The following is a 20,694-nucleotide window of genomic DNA, read 5'->3' on the forward strand; positions in this document are numbered from 1 at the left end:
GCATAAGCGAGGCATGACTTTTGATCCCCAATTTAAGCAAAAGCTCCGGAAGTATAAGTAGATGATAAAATTACTCAGACTGAACTCTGCAAAATTAAATCTCAGAAAATTGCTAAATTACGTAATTTGGCATTCCAAAAGTTCTTTTACACTCTTTGGAGATTCAGCCTGGATGGTATTTAATTTTTTGCTTTTAATCAAATCCAGGATATTAATTTTTTGTGCGTTTCTTCTTGTAGCTATATCGATAAGTACCGTTGAAAAGAAAAACTGGTTTTTAATTACGTCTACTAAATCTTTTTGTCGTTACAAAGCTGTACGAATATGCGGTAGTATCTTATAAATAAGCTTCCGAATACTTTGATGTCAACGAGTGTTTTCCAATTTTTTTTTGTTTGCAAAAGGCAAACGCAAAGAGAATTTTATTTTATCCCTTGAAAGAAACCCTCAATGACGTTGCGAAAAAAAAGTACTCTCTCCCATGTAGCTCAGCTCGTTGCTAGTTGCATAAATGATTATGTAAAATAATTTCTCATGTTTATACAGTTTATTTTTTGAATCAGTATTAATTACAGAGGAATCAAATATAATTGGTACGACATGGTGCTTCTCACAAGTGCTTCAGTTAATCGAATCATTTATGGTAAATAATTAAAATCATAGTAACGTTATTAAATAATATAGAAGGCTTCTTCTTAGAATGGGAGGGTTAGAAAAGTGGAGGGGGATATTTTATCTTGAAAGTATTCGCTGCTCCCCTCCATTATTTCCATGATGAATTTCATATGTAGATAGTTATAATTGTAAGACACTGAAAATTTGCTCGAGTTAACAACCTTAATCTTCTTAGCATTACAGAATGATAAAAAGATATAAAGCGAATAATGAATTTGAGAGAAGCGTGGTAAGCATTTAATGCAGTAAATTGATTTAAAAGAAGTTTTAGGCTAGCGGTTATGCGCGATAAGAGATAAAATACGCAGTTTCAACCGTAGCCGTATAAACACTCCACCTGCAGCAGCAAAATCTCTAAACACAAGTTCTGCATTACGGTGCCATAAAATGGGCGATATTACCACCTTGATCCGAAAAGCGAACGAGCCAAGTTTGTGCATTTAGGAAAGTCTCTTCTTTTACTACATTTTACAATGAAGAATTAAAAGGCTTGTTTGCAATTGCAGCTATGGATACATGTACGTACAAGTGAAAACAAGTAAGAATACAAATTATCTAAATGATTAATTTATTTAATCGTGTCTTTTCCGGTGACTATTTTTTTATTACAATTTCCAATGTGCAGAATTGAAAATCTCGTTTATAATTTGAGCTATGGATAAATGTACAGGTAAAAAGAAGCAAGAGTATATATATTTTCGTCTATGGCGAGTATACTTTTTACTACATTTTATGGCGAACAATTAAAAACTTCATTTGCAATTTGAACCATGGATACATGTACAGGTAAAAAGAAGCAAGAATACAAATCATCTACTTAATTAATTTAATCGTGTCTTTTAGGAAGAGTATCTTTTTTTACTACGCTTTACATTGAAGAATTAAAATCCTCCCTTACAATATGTACACGTGTACAGGCAAAAACGAGTAAAAACACAAATGGTTCGCTTGATCAATCAATTCAAAAATACATATTCTATGACGAGTAAACAATAAGATAAAATTTCTTTGAAATTTTTGTCAGCAAAATTAATTCTCGAAAATTCATGCCAAATTTTTAAACTCGCTCGCGTTTATTAAATAATAGTGGATGGATTTCTGTTGGTGAAAAAATGCAAGAAGCTGTTTTGCACCGGTCGAGGAGGAAGTAAAAAGAAAAGGCTCGTAAGGTGAGTGGGGTATAAGGCGAGAAAGTATAGAGAGGGTCGAAGGAGAAGAAAGGAGCTTGAATAGAAGAGAAAAAGAGAGAGGGGGGGGGGGGAGGGACTGGCTTCTCGGTGCAACGCAAACTACGTCGCGGCCTTGCATGAATATTTGAAAGAGTCGACGAAGCTGACGGCAAAATTGAATGGACTGCTACGTCAAGGACCACACGGGTAAAATAGTCAAATTCACCTCTGCTATCGGCACAGCCCGATTTTCCATTTTCTTCATATCCTTCCTTCTCTTATATTAATGTAATTACCCAGAGAGTCCTGTCACTGGCCAGTTTACCTCATTTTTCCCATTCTCTTCCAACCCCTTTACTAAAATATCGCTTCCACTTTTAATCCCACGGTTCGATTAAAAAAGGCTCATGTTAGCCAAATAAAACCTTTTTTCAACCTCACACTCGCCGTTGGATAATAACAGGCAGTGTAGCGAACTTTGCATCCCTCTACCAATTTTATACACACTTTTTCTCCCAAGTTTCCCTCTTCTTAAAAACTGAGAAAAAAATATCTTGATATCAATCAAGTATTTCTTTGATCCGTTGCAAACAAATATTCAATAGAATCGAAGAAAAAAATTGGTTCAGTTATGCATATTTTGTCGCAAGAAATTAATAATAAAGCAAATTCAAAGTTGTTGTTCGATTCTATTCAATATGTTTTCCAACGGAACAAAGAAATATTTAATTAATTTCAAGATAATTTTGCTGTTATTACATTATATTCCTTACTGCTTTAATTATCGTAACCTTCAAAAGCCAGCTCTCAATCTTCGCTACTTGTTTTGCTTTTGGGAAAAGATCGAATGTTTACTCTTTGTACGGAGAAACAGTAAGTATAAACAGAAAAACAAGTTTACATTTTGAAAAACATAGAAAGAAGAGTCGTCTTCCGAGTTCCGAGAAGGATGTGGGTTTCTCGTTACGAAGGCGAAGGATCATCGGCCAGAAATAAACAAACCTTTGTTTGGAATGGTCGTGGTGAGTCGTGCATCGACCGAGGAAGGAAATACAGGACATTCGACGCGACTATGACTGTAGATTCAATTACTGCTTACACAACAGCAAATTATCCGTAACATTTGCCATTTAGCTTCCAGTCCAAGCGGATAACTCATTAAGAAAACGTTTAATGGCCACTGCAAGATGTTCCAGACATTCGCACAAAACATATATTACAAACTATCTCGCGTATCGGTACAACTAAGCCAAATTCACTTTACTAAATATTTCCTGAATTTCAAACTTTCCTTCAATCGCTCCCATTAAAACGTATTCTCTTAACTTTTCTAAAGCTGTCATCTCGCCTGGTACCAAAAGCTCCTAAAATCATATACTTTTAGGAGATTTTAATAAGTGAGCTACACCAGTTTCACAAAAACAGTTTTTACAGCTTTATTTCCATAATTTACAAATCTGCATTTATATATTTATTCGAAACCTGGCTTCTCTGTACAAACCTGATTGATCCCAATCCCAACCAATTTCATTTTTAATATTTAACGCGTAAAGCAGTTTTAACGTTGATTCGTCATCCTACATAACGGAGGCAGCACACGCGTTTCGACGCAATGTTTATGACCGAAATGAATAAACGTGCCCAAGCGTGAAAGCGGCAGCTTTTCACGATAAGATCCAAGGGCCATGATACACGCTGTTGTGTGCCGACTCGGTAACTATACTCGACTGTACAAATGTTCGCATAAAACGTTTTTAACCGATTGTTTAAATGTTTCGTAGAAAAACACTTACGCGTGTATCTCGGTTTATTGTTTACAAATTACACCTAATTCAGCATAGGACTGCAATTATATATGTACGTGGGTACGCTGTTGATCGAAAACTCGATTCCAGGAAAATCTTGCATCCCTGATCGAACGTGTTCCACCCCCAAACACGATTTAACGATCCGTGCAGACGGTTTACCGCATTTCAAAACAAACCGTTGTTCATAAAACATTTATCCGACAAATTTAGCTAATGAGATTTTCTCATGAACAAAACTACAAAGGTCAGAAAGTTGCGAGTGTTACAAAGCGATTAATTGATTTTTAGCCGATGGAATTATTGCATTTTCCGGAGCTTTTCACGTGCGTCAATGCTTTCATCGCGCTTTAGGATTGTTCGGTGTCTGTAAACGAATATAAGCCATACACGAGCCATTTGAGAAATTGAACGAATCGAACCATTCGGTCGTACAATTTATGACTCAATGCGCTTAACTATCGAGTTTATCTCGATTCGGTCCAAGCGATTTCTTTCGACTCCCGCGCCCCGCTCTTGCCACAGCTCCAAAGTAAATAACAAATATTTATTCCCTTTACAAAAATTGGCGGGAAAACACGGAGCAATTTTATTACGGTATAAGAAACGAGGAGGACGTATCTCCATCAAATTTTCTTGTCGACCACGAGACCTGCAATTTCCTTTGGTTAATTTAACTTTCTTGGTGCTTCGATCGTTTGGCAAAATAATTTGGCGTGCGGCTATTGTTGGATTTTTTGCAAGAGTGATATAAGGAAAAACTGGTCGGGCGAATTGTTGAGTGGGCGGATAGGTATGACACATAGGGGAAAGTTGGTAGCTGAGTGCAGTGGCATGCACTGGAAAAATAGTTTTCTCGATATATAGTTTCAATTATATTTTCTGTACCGAGGAAAATAATCGTTTGATTTAAATAAGTGTTTATTTCAATAGCCGCAGATAAAAATATCCACTCGATATTAATAATATTTAATTAAATCAATTATAATTAATTTGATTCGAGCGATTATTGTTTAATTGATTCAATCGTTTATTCAAAATAAGTTAATATTTATTTGCGGCTATTCTAATAATATTTTATTTGAATCAAAGAATTCTTTTCTTCGTGATCGATGTACGTGGTAAAAGTAGATGAAATTTCGAAGTATGTTAGTTTTGTTAATAAGTAATTGATCGAAATTTGCACTAACTAAATTTCGTTTTTAATGAGACAATTTACATGCGTTAATTTTATAATGATTCAATTATAACGTTTATTTCGTCTACATAATTTCTTATTTTCAAGTTTTCATGCTCGATATCGGCAAAATTTCATGGCGAATTGGAATCGCAGAAAATGGCAAGTTAACTGGGATTACTAGGGGAAAGCATAACTTCATTCTCGCGGGATAGCGGAAATCTCGTCGGTAGCGTAAGGTTCTATTTGCAGTCATTGCATAGGGAAACTTATATCGCGATGGAGTTATCATCCCTGGCGAATATAATCTGATTTGGTTATAAAATTTCACCTATATCTACAACATAAAATTGCGATCCACCTACGGAGGAGGAATCTATCCAATAGTTACTTCCCAAAATTTTCCTACACCAAATATCTTCGAGTTTATATCTTGTGAAAATCCGTAAACTCAAATTCCATAATTGTTACTTTTTCATCATTTTGAGAAGATAAATAAATATAACAAACCTAAATATCGAGTAGATGAATTTTAAAAAATTAGTGGATAAGTAAAGAGTGACATTATACAAATAAAAGGAGGCTATCAAATGATAATGCGTTTGTAAAAAAAATGTTTGAAATATTGTGCTACGTTCATTCCTCTCACAGTAATCGATCTATAATTTTTTAACACGATCTCTTACAATATTTGGACATTATTCTTCCTTACCGACTTATATATAGAATATCTACAATTTTCCTGTGAAAATCCCTAATTTACAATTGGAATTCCATAGTGAAGAAAAGTCCAGGTACAAATTATACACTTTTTTTAATTTTCTCGAATTTTTCTCAGAAGGAATTAAGTGGTGAGAATGAAGGAGGGGAGGGGAGGGGAGGGGTAGAGGGGGTGGCGAGGAATAGAAATTTGATATTAAGTCGATATTAGCCCGCGCAATGGGATTAGAATGGCATTAAGGAGACTAGGAAAAATTTGCTGGAAAAGAGGTCAGATGTTGGGGGATCACGGATCTAATAGGATTTGCGTAGTTGATGCTTGACGCTATAGCAAAGGGGAAATTCAGAGTTCATGCACGCCTGGTGCCCCTAGACTTGGCATACAAACGGCGTTATACGACAAAATCGATTATCCCAGGGAAATAGTGAATCAGCTATCGATCCCAGACAAACGTGCTGACCCACTGCTACCCGGTTAAACAAATCAATCGCACAAACTCTCTCTCTCTCACATTCTTCTATTTCGACCATTTCATTAAATCCAATTATTAGTCAACCTCGAAAAACGGTTACTCGCCAGCCATGCAAGCCTAACTAAAAATTTATATTTCTCATTCCTCCAGTATTCTATTTACCTTTCATATCGGATTAAACGAATTCAGCTGCATTTATTCCAATCGTGTTTTTATTTCACCGTTCAAAATCAAAACAAACATCCTCTGGCTCTCCGTCAGTCTCTACTCGTTCATTCTTGTAGCTAAGAATAATAAATAAGAGGGAGAATTAGAATAATCGAAATACCACATGAATTTTTTATACTGCACGAGAATTATTATGTTCGACCGCACATCAATCTTTAGCTCTAACAAGTAAATTTTTAACAGACTCAGAGCGACCTATGTGTTCCAATCGTGTTTTGATTTCAACGTTCAAAATCAAAAGAAACATCCTCTGGCTCTCCGTCAGTCTCTACTCGTTCATTCTTGTAGCTAAGAATAACAAATAAAAGGGAGAATTAGAATAATCGAAATACCACATGAATTTCTTATATTCCACGAGAATTATGTTCAACTGCACAATACAACAATCTTTTACCCTAGCAAGTAAATTTTTAACGGACTCAAAGTGACTCTGTTTGCAGTGCAAAAGTATAACAAAAAATGTGCCATCTGTAGAATTAATAATACACACATTCTCGATACATCCACCAGCGGAATTGCATTTTTTTTCGGCTTCCTCGCAAAAGCTTCGTGTTTTCCACTATTTATACCGGAAAGTTAATATAGCGAAATATAGAGCTGCACACACACAGCGTATAAACTAAGTGAGATGTTCGAAAGAATTTAATATCGAGTCGATTGAACCGTAAGAAAATTAGAATTACACAACAGTTTCTAGATCGAAATGAAAGTATACTATATATATAGTGTTGTGTATGGGATAATGAGAATTTTATAACGATGCTTTATAACGTGAAAAATAAAAGCGTTTTTATTATACACGTAACGCGCCAACACAGGAGCGATTTTTAATTCTAAATCAAGAGATTAATGTGAAAAATTGTCGTTCAATGTATCATCTTTATTTTATGTAGTACGGAAGATAAGAAGTAAAAAATGTAAAAAGGGAGAAAAAACGTAATATCGATTCAAAATGATTCGAAGCTTGACGCGGAGGAGAGGCAAGAGAAAGGTTAATAGAAAATCGATAAACTTGGATTAAAGGTGCATTGACTAGACCAGTCAATCAAACTGACTTGATTGAAAATAGAATTTTCAAGGAAGACGTTGGATAAATAGGTAATGCCTACAGTATTGCATAATTTGATGAGTATGAGGGATGTAAACAGGGGAGACGAAGTAAGAAAAATAAAAACAGATACTCGATGCACGGATAATAACAAGAGCAATAAAAGTTTATTAAAAATAAAATAGAGAGACAACGTACTGCTCGTACGGTATAAAACACAAGATAATCGTATAATTAAACCTCCGTTACAGTATTTGGTTAGAGTAAGCCAGTACGGTCGGAAATTTTATAGCATGCAATTTTTATTTTATTTTATTACTTTAAAAACATGTTACGTACTTGTGTAATTATTAAAGTTTTCTAGCGTGGTCTTTTTATTATTCTCATCAATTGGAATGTAAGTTAGAAAAATAAAGATTTTACATATTTTATTTCAAGTTTTTCATCCAGATATATATGTATATATATAGATGTTGGGTTAGGTACTAGAGCTCATGTGTTGTGAAATCGTAATTCCAATACAATGCTGTAGCTCAGGCTTAAGCGTCATTTTGAATGATTGTCGTTATTTAGTGTGTCGAAGGTATCAACTTTGTAAACTGTACAGAGATACTGGGTTAGACTGGAGCCCATATGTGCTCTAAGATCGTAATTCCAATAGGGTACTGTAATTCAGGATTAAACGCGATTTTGAGTGGTCCTCATTATTAACACATCTGAAACGGGGGTTCTAGTTTCCCGACGAAAGAAAATGTATCCTTTTTCAAACGAAGAATTTTCAGTGATCGAGGAAAACACTTGTTTGCTTAAAACAAGAATTTTTGTTGTCCGAGGAAAACAATTATGTTTTCAAAACAAGTTTTCATTGCCCGACGACAACGCTTTTCTTCAAAATAAAAATTTTTGTTGACCGACTAAAACGCTTCTTTTTTCAAAACAAGAATTTTCATTTCCCTATGCGAGTGTGTCGATACATAACTACACAAATATTGTTGCATCACTAAAATTCTAAAATACCTCAATTTATATGAAAATTAAAAAAAATAACTCCAAGCGAATGTGAGGTGTGGTGTGAAAGGCGTAAAATCTTTAAACTGTACAAAGAGATGCTGGGTTAGCCTAAAACCCACACGTGCTGTAAAATTAGAATTCCAATAGTGTATTGTAGCTCGGGTTTAAGCATGATTTTAAAGTGATATTTATTATGATGACGGTGTGAAATGTGTGAGAATTGTACAAAATGTTCTTCTTATTTTGCTAGATGCATAATAAAAGTACACAGCAATGATCATTCCAGACTACATATTAGAAACGTATACTCCTCCCATCTGGTATCGTATATATTCGAGTTAAGGTGACCTGGAGACGCGAGTATAGCCAGCAGCAAAATAAACAATTGGCGTCGATATAAACCTGTATTCGCGTCGCGACTCGCGATCCAGCAATGTGAAAGTAACAGTGGCCAGGCAAACTTCACTGTGGCTCTAACCAACTAATGAACCAAGAATCATGATTAAATTCATTATCTTTCTTATCCACCCTCCCTCTAAATGAAATCAATTTTAGGTCACAAACTTGCAATAAAAATATTACTTTACTATTCCAGAAAGCAATTCAAGTTCAATTTAGACTAGTGTCGATGGATATTTTATACTTTTATATATTTTCTGGCAGACAGAATTAGTTGTAAAAATAATTTCAAGTTTTTTTTAATGCATTATTTATGCACTTTAGCCTGACCCTACAAAGTGGTATATAGAGATAAATCAAATTAATTAAATTAAATGGAGAAATGTAGGCATATAAAGTATGGTAGATCTAAAAAAAGAACAATACTGTTGGACACTGTAATTGTTGAGATTCTTTTTTCATGTATTTAATTTAAAATTTTTATTACGTTTTAAAGGATAATTGTTAATTATTTTAATTAATAGCATCATTTACTTAGGCCTGTTTTCATTTCTTCACCATTACTTCCATTAAAATTTTGTTTTATAGGGATAATAATAATTACTTACCGTCTTTTATTTTAAATGAAAGTATTATTTTTAGGTCTTATTATTCAGGGAAGAAATTGAAACTGCATCTGAAAATTAAAATATACGATTTCCACGGCGTTACGCCGCGCCGAGATGGGCTTTATGTTAAATCAAGGAGAATTCCAATCTTAACCATTTTTTATTTATTAACTCCTTATTACAAGTTTAGTAAACGCAAAGTTTTTGTAAATATAGTAATTGCCGGGAAGATTATTGTACATTGACAGATTAGTCTTCTGCTATGGAATGTGGATAAGCCTTTGTGTAAATAAAACAGTTTAAAAAGTTTTACAAACAGAAAGTTATACCAAATGATCGTGTTGAAATTCTGCATTAAACAATGATTCCACGAAGTCTGCGACCTTGATGCTATTCAATATCGATCCTTATTCTGCAATTCCATTCAATTTGCGCAGCCTGTTATTCGTGAATTTAGTGTCATACGGCTCTAATCAAACTTCGTCTCGACATCGATCCTTAATATTTCATTCAATCATTTAGATACGCGAGAAAAATTTATTAATGCTTCTATGTATCTCTAACTTCTACAGTAATTCCCGTTGAATAAACATCAATACAATCAGCAAACTTGGATTTCATAGACGCTAAAGGATATTTAAAAGTACACAATTGTACTACCAGTCCAAAAATTACACAGATATTTATATAAACACGATATATCGATTGGATTTTAAAGATATTCTGACTCTAAATACAATCAAAAAGGCTGGATACACATGTATAAACATGTATAGTTTGAAAGACTAGTTTTTAAAACTTTTAGAAAATTGTCAAGATATCGTAGTATTCAATGTTTAACTCTGTGATTGACAAGTAGTATGGAAGAAACTGTCAAAATAGTATTGTTGTGATACTTACCGGTAAATCACACGCATCGAGAACTTGAGCAAATGCGCAGAATACCTACCGGGTTATTCTGGCAGAATCGAGAAAAATTGATACTTTAAGGATTGACAAACTTACCTCTTCGGCAAATTCAAAATCCCCGTCGAATTTCCTTTTGGCAAGGACATCACCGACAACGAGGACGAGAACGATGGTAGAAAACACCCACGTAAATCGCATGGTTCCTCTTGCACGAGGCACGGTAATGTCACTTTGGCCCGAGTACCCAGAGGAAAAGGTCGGATGGGAGCAGACAGAGGGTCAGACGGAGAAAGAAGGACTTTAGAGAGAAAGAGAAAGAGATAGAAAGAGAGAGAGAGAGAGAAAGAGAAAGAGATGGGTCTTGCGAAAATCCCAAAATGGCCGAAAGGCAGGGGTCACAATTACCACTGCACAGAAAAGCAGAAAAATTCGCCGAAGAATTTTGTGCCACGGAGAAACGCGGGAACTTCCGGTTTAACCGCGCACTTTATATTACACACACGCACGACAATTGTTAAAGAGCGGAAGCGCCCTGCTCGATGGCGGAACAAGTTGTGACCAGGGGGCGGAAACTCTCTGCAAGATAGGTAAACCCGTAAAGCGTAGTTCGTCCAAATTTTCGAGTGGTGAGATGGCGCTAGAAGCACAGGAACTCTTTGCATGTGTAAGTGTGTCCGTTTATGTGTGTGTATATATATATGCATACGTAGAATATATACTATATATATAAGTCAATCCAAAAGAAAACACCAAAAAATTTAATTTAAATTTTTATATTTTTAAAATATCAAAAATACATTTGCTTTCTATAAATACATATATAACAAGAATATTAACAATAAATATAAAATTAAACATATTTTCCTTAAAAATTCATATAAATAATCAATTATCACAATAGTCATTTAAAGAGTGATGGAAAATGTAATCAAACTTCACAATTTTCTGCAGTTTGCTTGATGTAATTAATTAATCGAAGTTTTCAGTCTTTTGTTAACATTTATATTAAATAGCGAAGTACATAATCTAGGTTTTGATAATTTTTCATGTCACTCTTCAATTATAAAATTTAATCTCCCAAAGCTGCTCTTGTGCTCTCTTAAAGGTAATTCTAGATATTTTAGTGGAACTGGTTGCTGACTAGCTGTCCATATATAATTAACTATACTCATCTTTTGATATCAGACTCTTTGAAACAATAGTTTATTATGGTTTGATTTTATTCTCACTTTTGCTTCTGCGTTGATTGCTGCTCTTTTAATGGTCTCTGTACTGTTCCTTTTTTTTCACCTTTTTCCTTTTTTAATGTTTTCAAATATTTATTTTGTGCTTCCTTTGCAAATAAATTATTTCCCACTCGTTGTTCTTTTCCTTGCAATATTCTATTAATATTGGTGCACCATCTCACAATATATTGAGCTAATATCACTTGCATAAGCAGTGATTTTAAAAGAATATTGTGTTTCTCACAATTAATCCATAGTAAATCAAGCTCTATCCATAACATTGTCTCTAATTTTGTCCATAAATTTTTTGTCTCTACATTCTTTTTCATGTTTTGTTGTAAAACTTCTTGCGCTTTTTGGAATACTTGGACTACATTGTTGGTGGGCTGCGTTTCATTATTTACTAAACTTTTTTCACAATATGAACAATTTTTTATCTCTGTATTTTGTAATAGTTTTATGACCATTTTATTTAGAGTCGTTATCTTCTCCATATTCATATTATTAATATATTTATCTATTTCCTCTTTGGCATCATCTATTATAATTTCTTCAAATTCATCTTCATTGTCTTGTTTATTAATCTGTTCATTTTGTAACATAGATTTTAATGTGAAGAGCAAATCTCCATTGCATACATCTTCACAATTTGTCTTTCGTGTTCTCTTTGTTGTCAAGTTATTAATTAACAATGCTTTGTAATATGTTTCAAATTGAGTGCAAGTTGGAATGCTGTTGTTTCTTCCAAAGGTTCTTATCTGACCAAAAAAATTCTCCAGTGGATCTTGATTGATCATCCTGGGTTTTAAAGAAAGAAATCCTTTTTCTTTCATCATGTGCCATAATTTTTGGAAGCCTAGTATTGTACATTTCCAGTTTTTTAAACATGGTGGGTTCTTCACTGGCTGTTTGGTTTTTTTATCAACGAATCTCATATCTTCTAACTTAACTATAGCACTTTTCCAGAACTCTTCATGTTTACTATTTACTTTCACTATAGTTCTCAACGGTGCTTCTGGTGTCTTTGTGGTATATCCATTCACTGAGTCAAAAAGATCATTAAAAAATTTAAGCATTTCCGCAGTGTTTTGGCCTTCTTTCTTTGGAATTTGGAGGGGACCCTCTTTGGAAATTATATGACCTATAATTTAAAGAACATCAGAAAATAACTTAATGAAAGCTCACAAATATAAAGTAATAGAAAAAAAAACAAAAGTTTACCTTTAAGCTTTGTATGGTACATGATAAAACTAGCCATAGTTTTACTTAAAACTTGCGCAGCATGCTTTACTCTCATTTTTTTTATTTTCTTAATCACCACATGCTCCGCTGTAATTTTAGGCATCAATTTATATAAATGATCCATTGAATCCATCTTATATGCCGTTTGAACTATATCCCATGAAGCTATTTGCCTTTCATTTTCATTTTTATTCTTAAAGTTAATTTCCAGATCTTTTGTCAACATATTATTTCTTATAGACTTTATTAAGTGCGGTGGGTCATATATTGGTACAATTTCCTCTCCAAATAATTTAATGCAGTAGTCTGTCAAAATAAATTTTGTTTTAAAAAATTCAGTTTACATGTAAAGAGTTATTATTCGTTATAAATTAAGTACAATAAATAAAAACATACCATTTTCATTTTCACTGCGGAAAGATTCCCTTTTCAATTTATTTATAGCAGCAACATTTGTTCCTGCTTGATCGCAGACAAAAGCAAGAACATGAAGACCAGATTCTAATACTGATTCCAATACTCTTTTAATGCAATCAACTAATTGGTTAGTTTTAGTTGCAGCATCACAAAAGAAATAGGCTAATGGAAACTTCCATCCAGAATGTATGCCACGTACCATGAAAATTAGAGCATGGTCAGCAAACTTTGGTGTTCTTACAAATCCAAAGTCTTCAAATCCTGTTATGTAAGTTTTCGTGCTGTTATAATCAACATGTGCACTAAGTGCTACTTCATCCCACATTAAAGCGCAATACTTTTCTTTCTCTGACATTTGTGTCACTGATTCCTTCAAATGTTGATTTATAAATTTCATCGGACCAGGATAAGTATTAATTTTCTGCAGCATTGTACGTAATGTTCTAGTGGCAGGAAGATGGAACATTTCTCTTAAAAATAAATATGCTCTTGATGATTGTTTCCATAATGAAATAGCTAGGATCTTTTCATCCAAAGTATATCTTCGCCCCTGCAGAAAAGGTTAAAAACATATATTTGTGTGTACATTTTCTATGTGAATTTATTCATATACGACAGTACATAACATTTATAATAATCTAATTTCTTAAATTTTTTAATTTTCACAGTCTTTTATAACGTATATTTATTACTATACTTATTACAGTATTATATATAAATATATTTAATTAATATAACTATTCACGCATAATTGTAGCTTAAGTATTATTTTATATACACTTAGTTAAAATATTATGTCTGTCATAATTAATTTATTCTATTAATTTGTATGTATTTAGATTTTAAAGAATCTTAATAACATATAAGAGAAAAGACTTCAAATGCACTACTTTTTTATAAAAAACAGGAGTGTGAACGTAATTTTATACTTTTGATACTAATCATCTAATTGAGGCACTATTGTACCTCTTAATGATGCAGTTTAAGGAAGGCAAAATGACAATCCTTTATACAGGACATCATTTATATCAAAACCGAGTGCTTTAGCTTTAGCTATATTATAATATAATTTTTTCCATACCCTTGGTGCATATGCAGATGCCTTTATTTGCATATAAATAAAATTTCGTTGCTGTTGTGTTAGTTGACTCAGTAATTTTTCAATAGATTTAGATTTACTATATTTTTCTGCTTCTTTTAATCGCTGTTTTAACAACATATTTTTTTTCTGAGTATCTCTTTCCTTTTTTTCAAACACTTTAGCTATTTTGTACAGTTTCCTTTCTCTTCCACTCAGATTCTTCATATTTGTCCTTTTAGCTAATAAATAATTTCGTGGGTTTCCCTTCTCACTTACAATTTCTATTGTGCTTATGGGTACTTCCACATTAAACTCTCTTGAAACATCTACAATTTAAATTAAATTAAAGTTAAATTTTATAGAACAAAATATTTTCTAAAATTTATAAAACTGCTTGAAATACTTGCCAATTTCCATTACATCATCATTTATAGAGTCATGTGGCTCCAAGAAAGTTGATAATGAATAATTATCTGTAATCAAAATTAATTAATTTGAAACAGTTATTGTTGCACACTAGTTTTAATCAATGAAATATACTTTTATATTTCTTACCAGTATTCAATCTTTCTTTAGATGTTGAGCATGGTTTATTGGATGATACAGCTATCTCAATTGGTGATAAACGATCATCAACTGTAATTAAAACAATCAAAATATAAATATTATGTTACTTATGAAAACTTTATAATATAAAATTGAAAGAAAAAGAATAACTCACCTGATTCAGTCTCTACAGATTGTATCGTGTAATCAGTTATAATATTAATACTGGGTTTCGCAGAAGATTTTAATTTTTTCTGTTTATGTGTTTCTTCATAATCAGATTCTTTAAAGTGTCTGTAGCACACTACACACTTTTTTAGACCTTCATCATCTAAATGTGCCACTTTTGAAGAATATATACATTTCTTCCACTGAGCAAATCTTGTGGCTACTTTTGGGAAAATATGTTGTGGTGCATCCCATCTTGAAGGGCATCCCAAAACGCAACAACTTTTTCCCATTGCAACTGTTAGTGTTTCCTAAGAAAAAACAAGATTTAATTATGCAACTACTTGTATATACGTTATTGGTAAATGAAAAAGTTAATAATATTTGAGCTGAACTAACCCACGCAACAATTTACACCAAACTTCACACTTTCTCCACTAAAAAAATGAAGGTGTAATAGTGAAATTGTTTTATCCAGTTGCCTTTCTTTCTTTTCTACACACAAATTATCACTTTCTATTCAATTTTATGCGTCTTTCTGCAAAATTAAGACCCGATAAAAATTACACGTCTACTCTATACGGCTGAAAGGCAAAGCCCCGCGGAATGGAGTTTTGGCGCCAAAAAAGCGCATCATATGCTATCATACAATAATTTTTGTTTAGGCAAAATTAACACATATCTTGTATCTAAACAAGTAAAAAAACTTAAAAATTTAATTTCAAAGGCTTTTTAAGTGTTAATTATTGTTAATTAGTATTAATAAATAAATAGGTGAATAAAAAACTCTGTTTCACAGTTCTGACACCTGGCGGCGCCACAGTCATCGATCGCAGCGCCATCGCACCACTCGAAAATCTGGAGGAACTAAGCATTACGGGTGAATTGTGTATATGAGAGTTTCCGCCCCCTGGTTGTGACTGCTGACTGCGCGCGCGAGGTAAGGCGAGAGACGAGATTTGGCGACGCCGCAACTATCACAGGCGTGCGCCACCTGATTGGTCGAATTCTAACGATTGGTGGCGAGGGACGAGCGGCTAGGGAACCCCCCTCTCTCAACCATTTCAACCTGGCTTCCTTCCACTCGCTTAACTAGCAGGAGTAGCAGGATTCTGAAATGGTTTGTATTTGGAAAACCCGCTGGGTTTGATTCGGAGCATTTCGGGGTTCTAAGGTTCGACTGTGGCCTTTGGGTTCACATTGGATTTACATTTCATGCGAGACTCCGCCGTAATTCTGGTCGCGCCTGGAAAAACTATTTAGGCACACAACCTAGATTCACCTGTTACCTACACTACTTTACTCTAAAAGAATTTTATTTATTTTGTACTTTAGTAAACCTTTTTTATATTTTTATGAACAGCCATTCTAATGTCAGTTTTAGGTTGTACTAAAAATAATATGTGAAGTTTCTGTATGAATTTTTCATTGTATTGAAACGGATATTTATGTAAACTATCGTGTGTGGAAGAACCTGAAAGTAAAGCTTTATATAAATAAAATTTTCACTGACAAATCGATAATTTAAATGCAACGAAGATAAAACTATGTGTCAAATGCCATGGGCGGTAGGACCTTTATTCATATTACATTGCATGTAAATATTTATAAATGTCCAGACAAAAATCTCCACACCGGCTAACGTGATAGAAAATTAATATTAGAAGGATTTAAGCGGCCTTTGGTGAAAAGCAGAATGCAGTTTAAAAAAATATTTGTGACATTTTTCAAGCTCTGAAAGTCACTTTGAGGTTTTTTAAAGAGTGACCGGACTCGGAGATATTACAAACATTCCATCTTTGTCTCAGATTCTTTCTTTTCTTGACCAAAAACTGTAAATAACCGATAAAGAAACTTACTATATTACATGTTTTGAAATTTATTAATTCAAAAACAACTTCAATTCAGCGTAGAATACATTTTTGAAGAATCTTTCGTCAGGCTCGAATAAAAAAATCTTAGGTAAATGTAGTATAATGTATCCTGCCGTATGTTTAGGTATATCTGTAAGTACACGCGAATGTCTCTCAAGGGACTATTTCCTTTGGAATTTAACGACTAAGCAACTACTTTTGACAAATATTACAGAGATTCCCTTGATAAGAGACTTGCAACTCTTCCGATTTAACTTAAAAAATTATTATAAGCTGTAAAAACCATGTACTAAAACTTTCTTTTCTTTTCCAAAATTTTATGTATTATGATTTTAATACATAGCTCGTAAAGCTATTATTAATATAAAAATATGACAATACCTTTTATAAACTTTATCTTAGTAATACACTTACCGTGACAATAGAGTTAATTTTCTTACAAGGCGTCAAATGAAAGTAAAAAACACTTATTAATAATACATAGGTGTCCGCTTACACGTGTCGAGTGACTAACGCCATCGATATAAAACAGGTTTCCTTTATTCCTTGATTATACAATTTTTATCTCGCCATTCTTGCTTCAGTAGTTTATAATTTAATAATAATTGGATGGAATAGTTGAAGATTCTGGGATGAAACTATACTGCAAGATAATGAATCTAAATTATACTATAGTATGATTTATATTATCAAAAAGGAAGGTTGTAGAACATCATTCTGGAATAGCTTTAAAAAAGTCTATCTAGATCACAACCTATTTTAAATATAATTTAAATTAGAATAATTGTCGTACCCACACTGTAAGATATACAATTGATACTGCTTGATCGCAAATATACTGATACAAAAAATATTATTAACATTATGTGATAATCAATAGCTGAGTAGTTCAAATTTCTACACAATACTAGTTCCAGTTTTGTAACAAATAAATATGTTTATCTACATATATTCGAAGACTTCTTAGGATGTAAAATGTTTGATAAATCAAACCATAGAGAGGTAGCTCCGTAATCCACGGAACATAGAAACGCGATGGCGTCTCCGGATTCATTGAACCAGCAATGGTTTACCCTCACTTAAGATGTACATAATGCCATTTACCGACTGAAATCATACGACACAACATGTTTATAAGAAATTTAATAATAACAGAAAATACATTAATTTTGAAACTCAACAAAATTTAACTATTTAACAAATGGGTGTATTATTCTTAGGCCAGATTTAAAGCTTATTTTGTAGGGAATAAGTATCAACGTAGTACGTTTTACTGACTGAAAGTTGATAAAAGTATTATTTTACACAGGATATTCAAGGATATTTGAGAAGGAAATTTCAATAACTTTAAGTTTTTGAAAGATTTACCAATTGGATCCTCAGGTTGTGGCTCAGCTGGTTCCGGTGCTTTTTCTAATATTTCGTCGGCGACGTTCCCTGTTATCTTAAATGGACTGCCTTCAACGGTTAAATTTGTACTAAAATCACAATTGCAATAAAATTATTATTAATTTGTTTAATGTAATAGTTGTACAACAATGAATAAGTTTATATACCAGGCAATACCGCCAGCTGGTGCTTCTCTTTTTATAAGGTTTTTCCAGTGCTCATGAACTTCCTCAATGACATGAAGGGCGAATTCTCTCGGCTTAGCATCACCGTTAAACGCAAATTGATTTTCCGGCTTTCCATCCGGAATTTTATATATTTTGAACCATTCAATGGTTGCCTTCATCAGCCCTGGAAAATGTTTTTCCATGTCCACAATATCTGTAACATTTAATTTATTTTTATTATTCATCATATTATTAAGACTTTAAAATAACAAATCATATTAGGAATAAGAAGTTTAATGATAAAGTCATTTTATGTAACAGATTATTCCTCAAAAATTCTTTAAACTATCTTATGCAACTAGTTACATAATCACAGTGACATCACCATCATAGATCAAAGTATAGAAAATATTTTAATACTTTATATAGGTACTAATATTTCATTCAGTTACCATTCATTTGAGCTGCTAAGGGATCATTCACATCAATAACAATAATTTTCCAATCTGTCTCCCCTGTAACCATAAGTTATTAAAATAAACTAAATTTTTGTGATGTTATATCCTGAGAATAAATCAAACAAATTAGATACCTTCATCAATAAGTGCAACAGCTCCAAGAACCTTTACTTTTAAAACTTCTCCTCGTTTTGCAACCTATTTGATATATTGGAAGACTTTAAAATAAGAAAAACAAAATTGCTTCTTATTTATAATTAAGATTTCTTACTCTGTAGCCTATTTCCAGAACATCAATTGGATCATTGTCCCCTTTATAACCAGTGGCTTCATCTTGAACTTCAGGATTCTCCCATGTCTATACAAAGTCTTTTATTAACATCATGCCTTGAAGAAGACACTATTTCTACTATCTAATAATTCTACTAGGAAATGAAAGATTAATAAATGATAAAGAAGTAGTTTATTGCAGAAGACTATAGATAAATTTTACCCTTGAACTAGAAGTTACTATCAGTGACATTGCTGTTAATGTGCAATATAATAAAATATTGGCTCTATTATCATAAGGCCAAATGCCTGTAAGTTCTACGTTAATGTTTATATTAGCTGCCAGATAATTGTAAATTATCAGTATACCATTGTAAATTTTCACTCAATTTTGTTTAAAATAAAAATTAAATGATAAAATATTTTACCTGTGGGAGAGCACCATAATTCCAAATGTATCCATGGTGAGGAAAACAATTAGCAACATATCTTACTTTACCCTTCTTAACATCCTGCTTTATGGGATTTAATGTTTCTTTTAAATTAATTTCCATTTTAGCATTTGTCCATCTTGGAATTTCTACTATCATATTCAAAATTTTATTAGATTCATCTTCGTACAGTGGGATGTCATGCATGGGTGAAATTGGACCATTATCATTTTCTAAAAAGACAAACATTTTATTTATCTTAATAAAAATGCATATGAATAAAAAAAACATAGGAAGGTATGCACAAAGAAAAAATAGATCAGCTCTTTTTAAGTCTCAAGGATTCCTATTACTTTCACTGGAGTTGAATGTCAGGCATTCATATAACTAGTTCTGGACAGAGGTATGTGAGACCTATTAAATATTCTAGTTTAAATTTAGCTCAAAAAACAGTACAATGATTAATTATTTTAGTACAGAAATATAAAAGAAAAATTAGAGAAAAAATATCGATTGATATAAGAGGCAATTAAATATTTAAAAAGGAATTTATCAGATTCGCAATGAAATCTTTCTTAACGCGTAGTTTTATAAAAGTTAATGCAATAATACGATGATCTAGCAAAAAGCATATTTCAATCGACTATTCAGGTCTAAGAAAGTGTAATAGAACATATGGATCAACTAAAATTTTCATTGAATCGCAAAAAAGGATCGTAGAGGAAAATGTGTTGTAAAAATTATAAAAATTATAGAACAATATTAATTGGTAATTAAAAGTACGTAATGCCCGCTACACGACCTTTTGTACAGCTAATAGTGGAATTAACCGCGATTAAATATGATAGGTTAGGTTGGGTAAGGATTACTTACTATAATATATTCTGTAGTCAATCGTATTTAGCGCTCCTCTTTCAACAATCGTGTAATTAGACATGTTTCTTAAAAATTGATCAGAATAAAAAGAACGCGGTGCTTTGCACACAAAACCGGCTGCAGCTCGATGCAACGGATTTGCTAGCTTATTTAAACCGTAGGAACCGTAGCAACGTAACACGTGCAACGTTAACGCGGACATCCTGACATCTATTGACAATCTTGTAAAAATGTACTTTTCGTTTCATGCGCGCCAATACCTTATCGGCATGGAAGAATTGAACTTTGAACTTGTATATTGACCTGTGTACATTAATATAAAAAATG

At 32.8% G+C, this 20,694-nt stretch overlaps 2 protein-coding genes and 1 long non-coding RNA gene across 5 annotated transcripts in view; 1 reads left to right on the forward strand and 2 right to left on the reverse strand.

The window, feature by feature from the left end:
- Window positions 1–10,773, reverse strand: part of Cow (Proteoglycan Cow) — a 94,404-nt gene extending 83,631 nt beyond the window's left edge. Inside the window, exon 1 of one of the 2 annotated variants that reach the window (XM_066747504.1) lies at window positions 10,319–10,773. In XM_066747504.1, coding sequence (XP_066603601.1) covers window positions 10,319–10,420 — 102 coding nt within the window. In that variant the 5' untranslated portion in view covers window positions 10,421–10,773. The remainder of the gene's footprint in view (window positions 1–10,318) is intronic. The other variant, XM_066747505.1, reaches the window with a different exon arrangement.
- On the forward strand, window positions 10,751–18,206 carry LOC136786050 (uncharacterized). Its single transcript, XR_010824746.1, has 4 exons — window positions 10,751–10,886; window positions 13,246–13,375; window positions 15,702–16,022; window positions 18,086–18,206. It is a non-coding gene; the product is annotated as an uncharacterized lncRNA (long non-coding RNA).
- Window positions 17,299–20,584, reverse strand: Nurf-38 (Inorganic pyrophosphatase Nurf-38). Of its 2 annotated transcripts, none has more exons than XM_066747518.1 (8): window positions 20,365–20,584; window positions 19,489–19,724; window positions 19,062–19,148; window positions 18,925–18,988; window positions 18,785–18,847; window positions 18,333–18,546; window positions 18,145–18,254; window positions 17,299–17,883 (listed from the first exon to the last, which is right to left on the reverse strand). In XM_066747518.1, the coding sequence occupies exons 1-8, from the start codon at window positions 20,567–20,569 to the stop codon at window positions 17,852–17,854; spliced, it is 1,011 nt and encodes a 336-aa protein (XP_066603615.1). In that variant the 5' UTR covers window positions 20,570–20,584; the 3' UTR covers window positions 17,299–17,851. The 2 variants fall into 2 exon arrangements, with proteins under 2 accessions (XP_066603615.1, XP_066603614.1); XM_066747517.1 differs by lacking the exon at window positions 17,299–17,883 and adding an exon at window positions 17,901–18,053.
- Window positions 20,585–20,694: the final 110 nt, after the last annotated feature.

This window comes from Prorops nasuta, unplaced genomic scaffold (assembly GCF_024137725.1).
Source record: "Prorops nasuta isolate Cenicafe-Biocafe unplaced genomic scaffold, Cenicafe_Pnas_1.2 PNAS00003, whole genome shotgun sequence".
Classification (NCBI taxonomy): domain Eukaryota; kingdom Metazoa; phylum Arthropoda; class Insecta; order Hymenoptera; family Bethylidae; genus Prorops; species Prorops nasuta.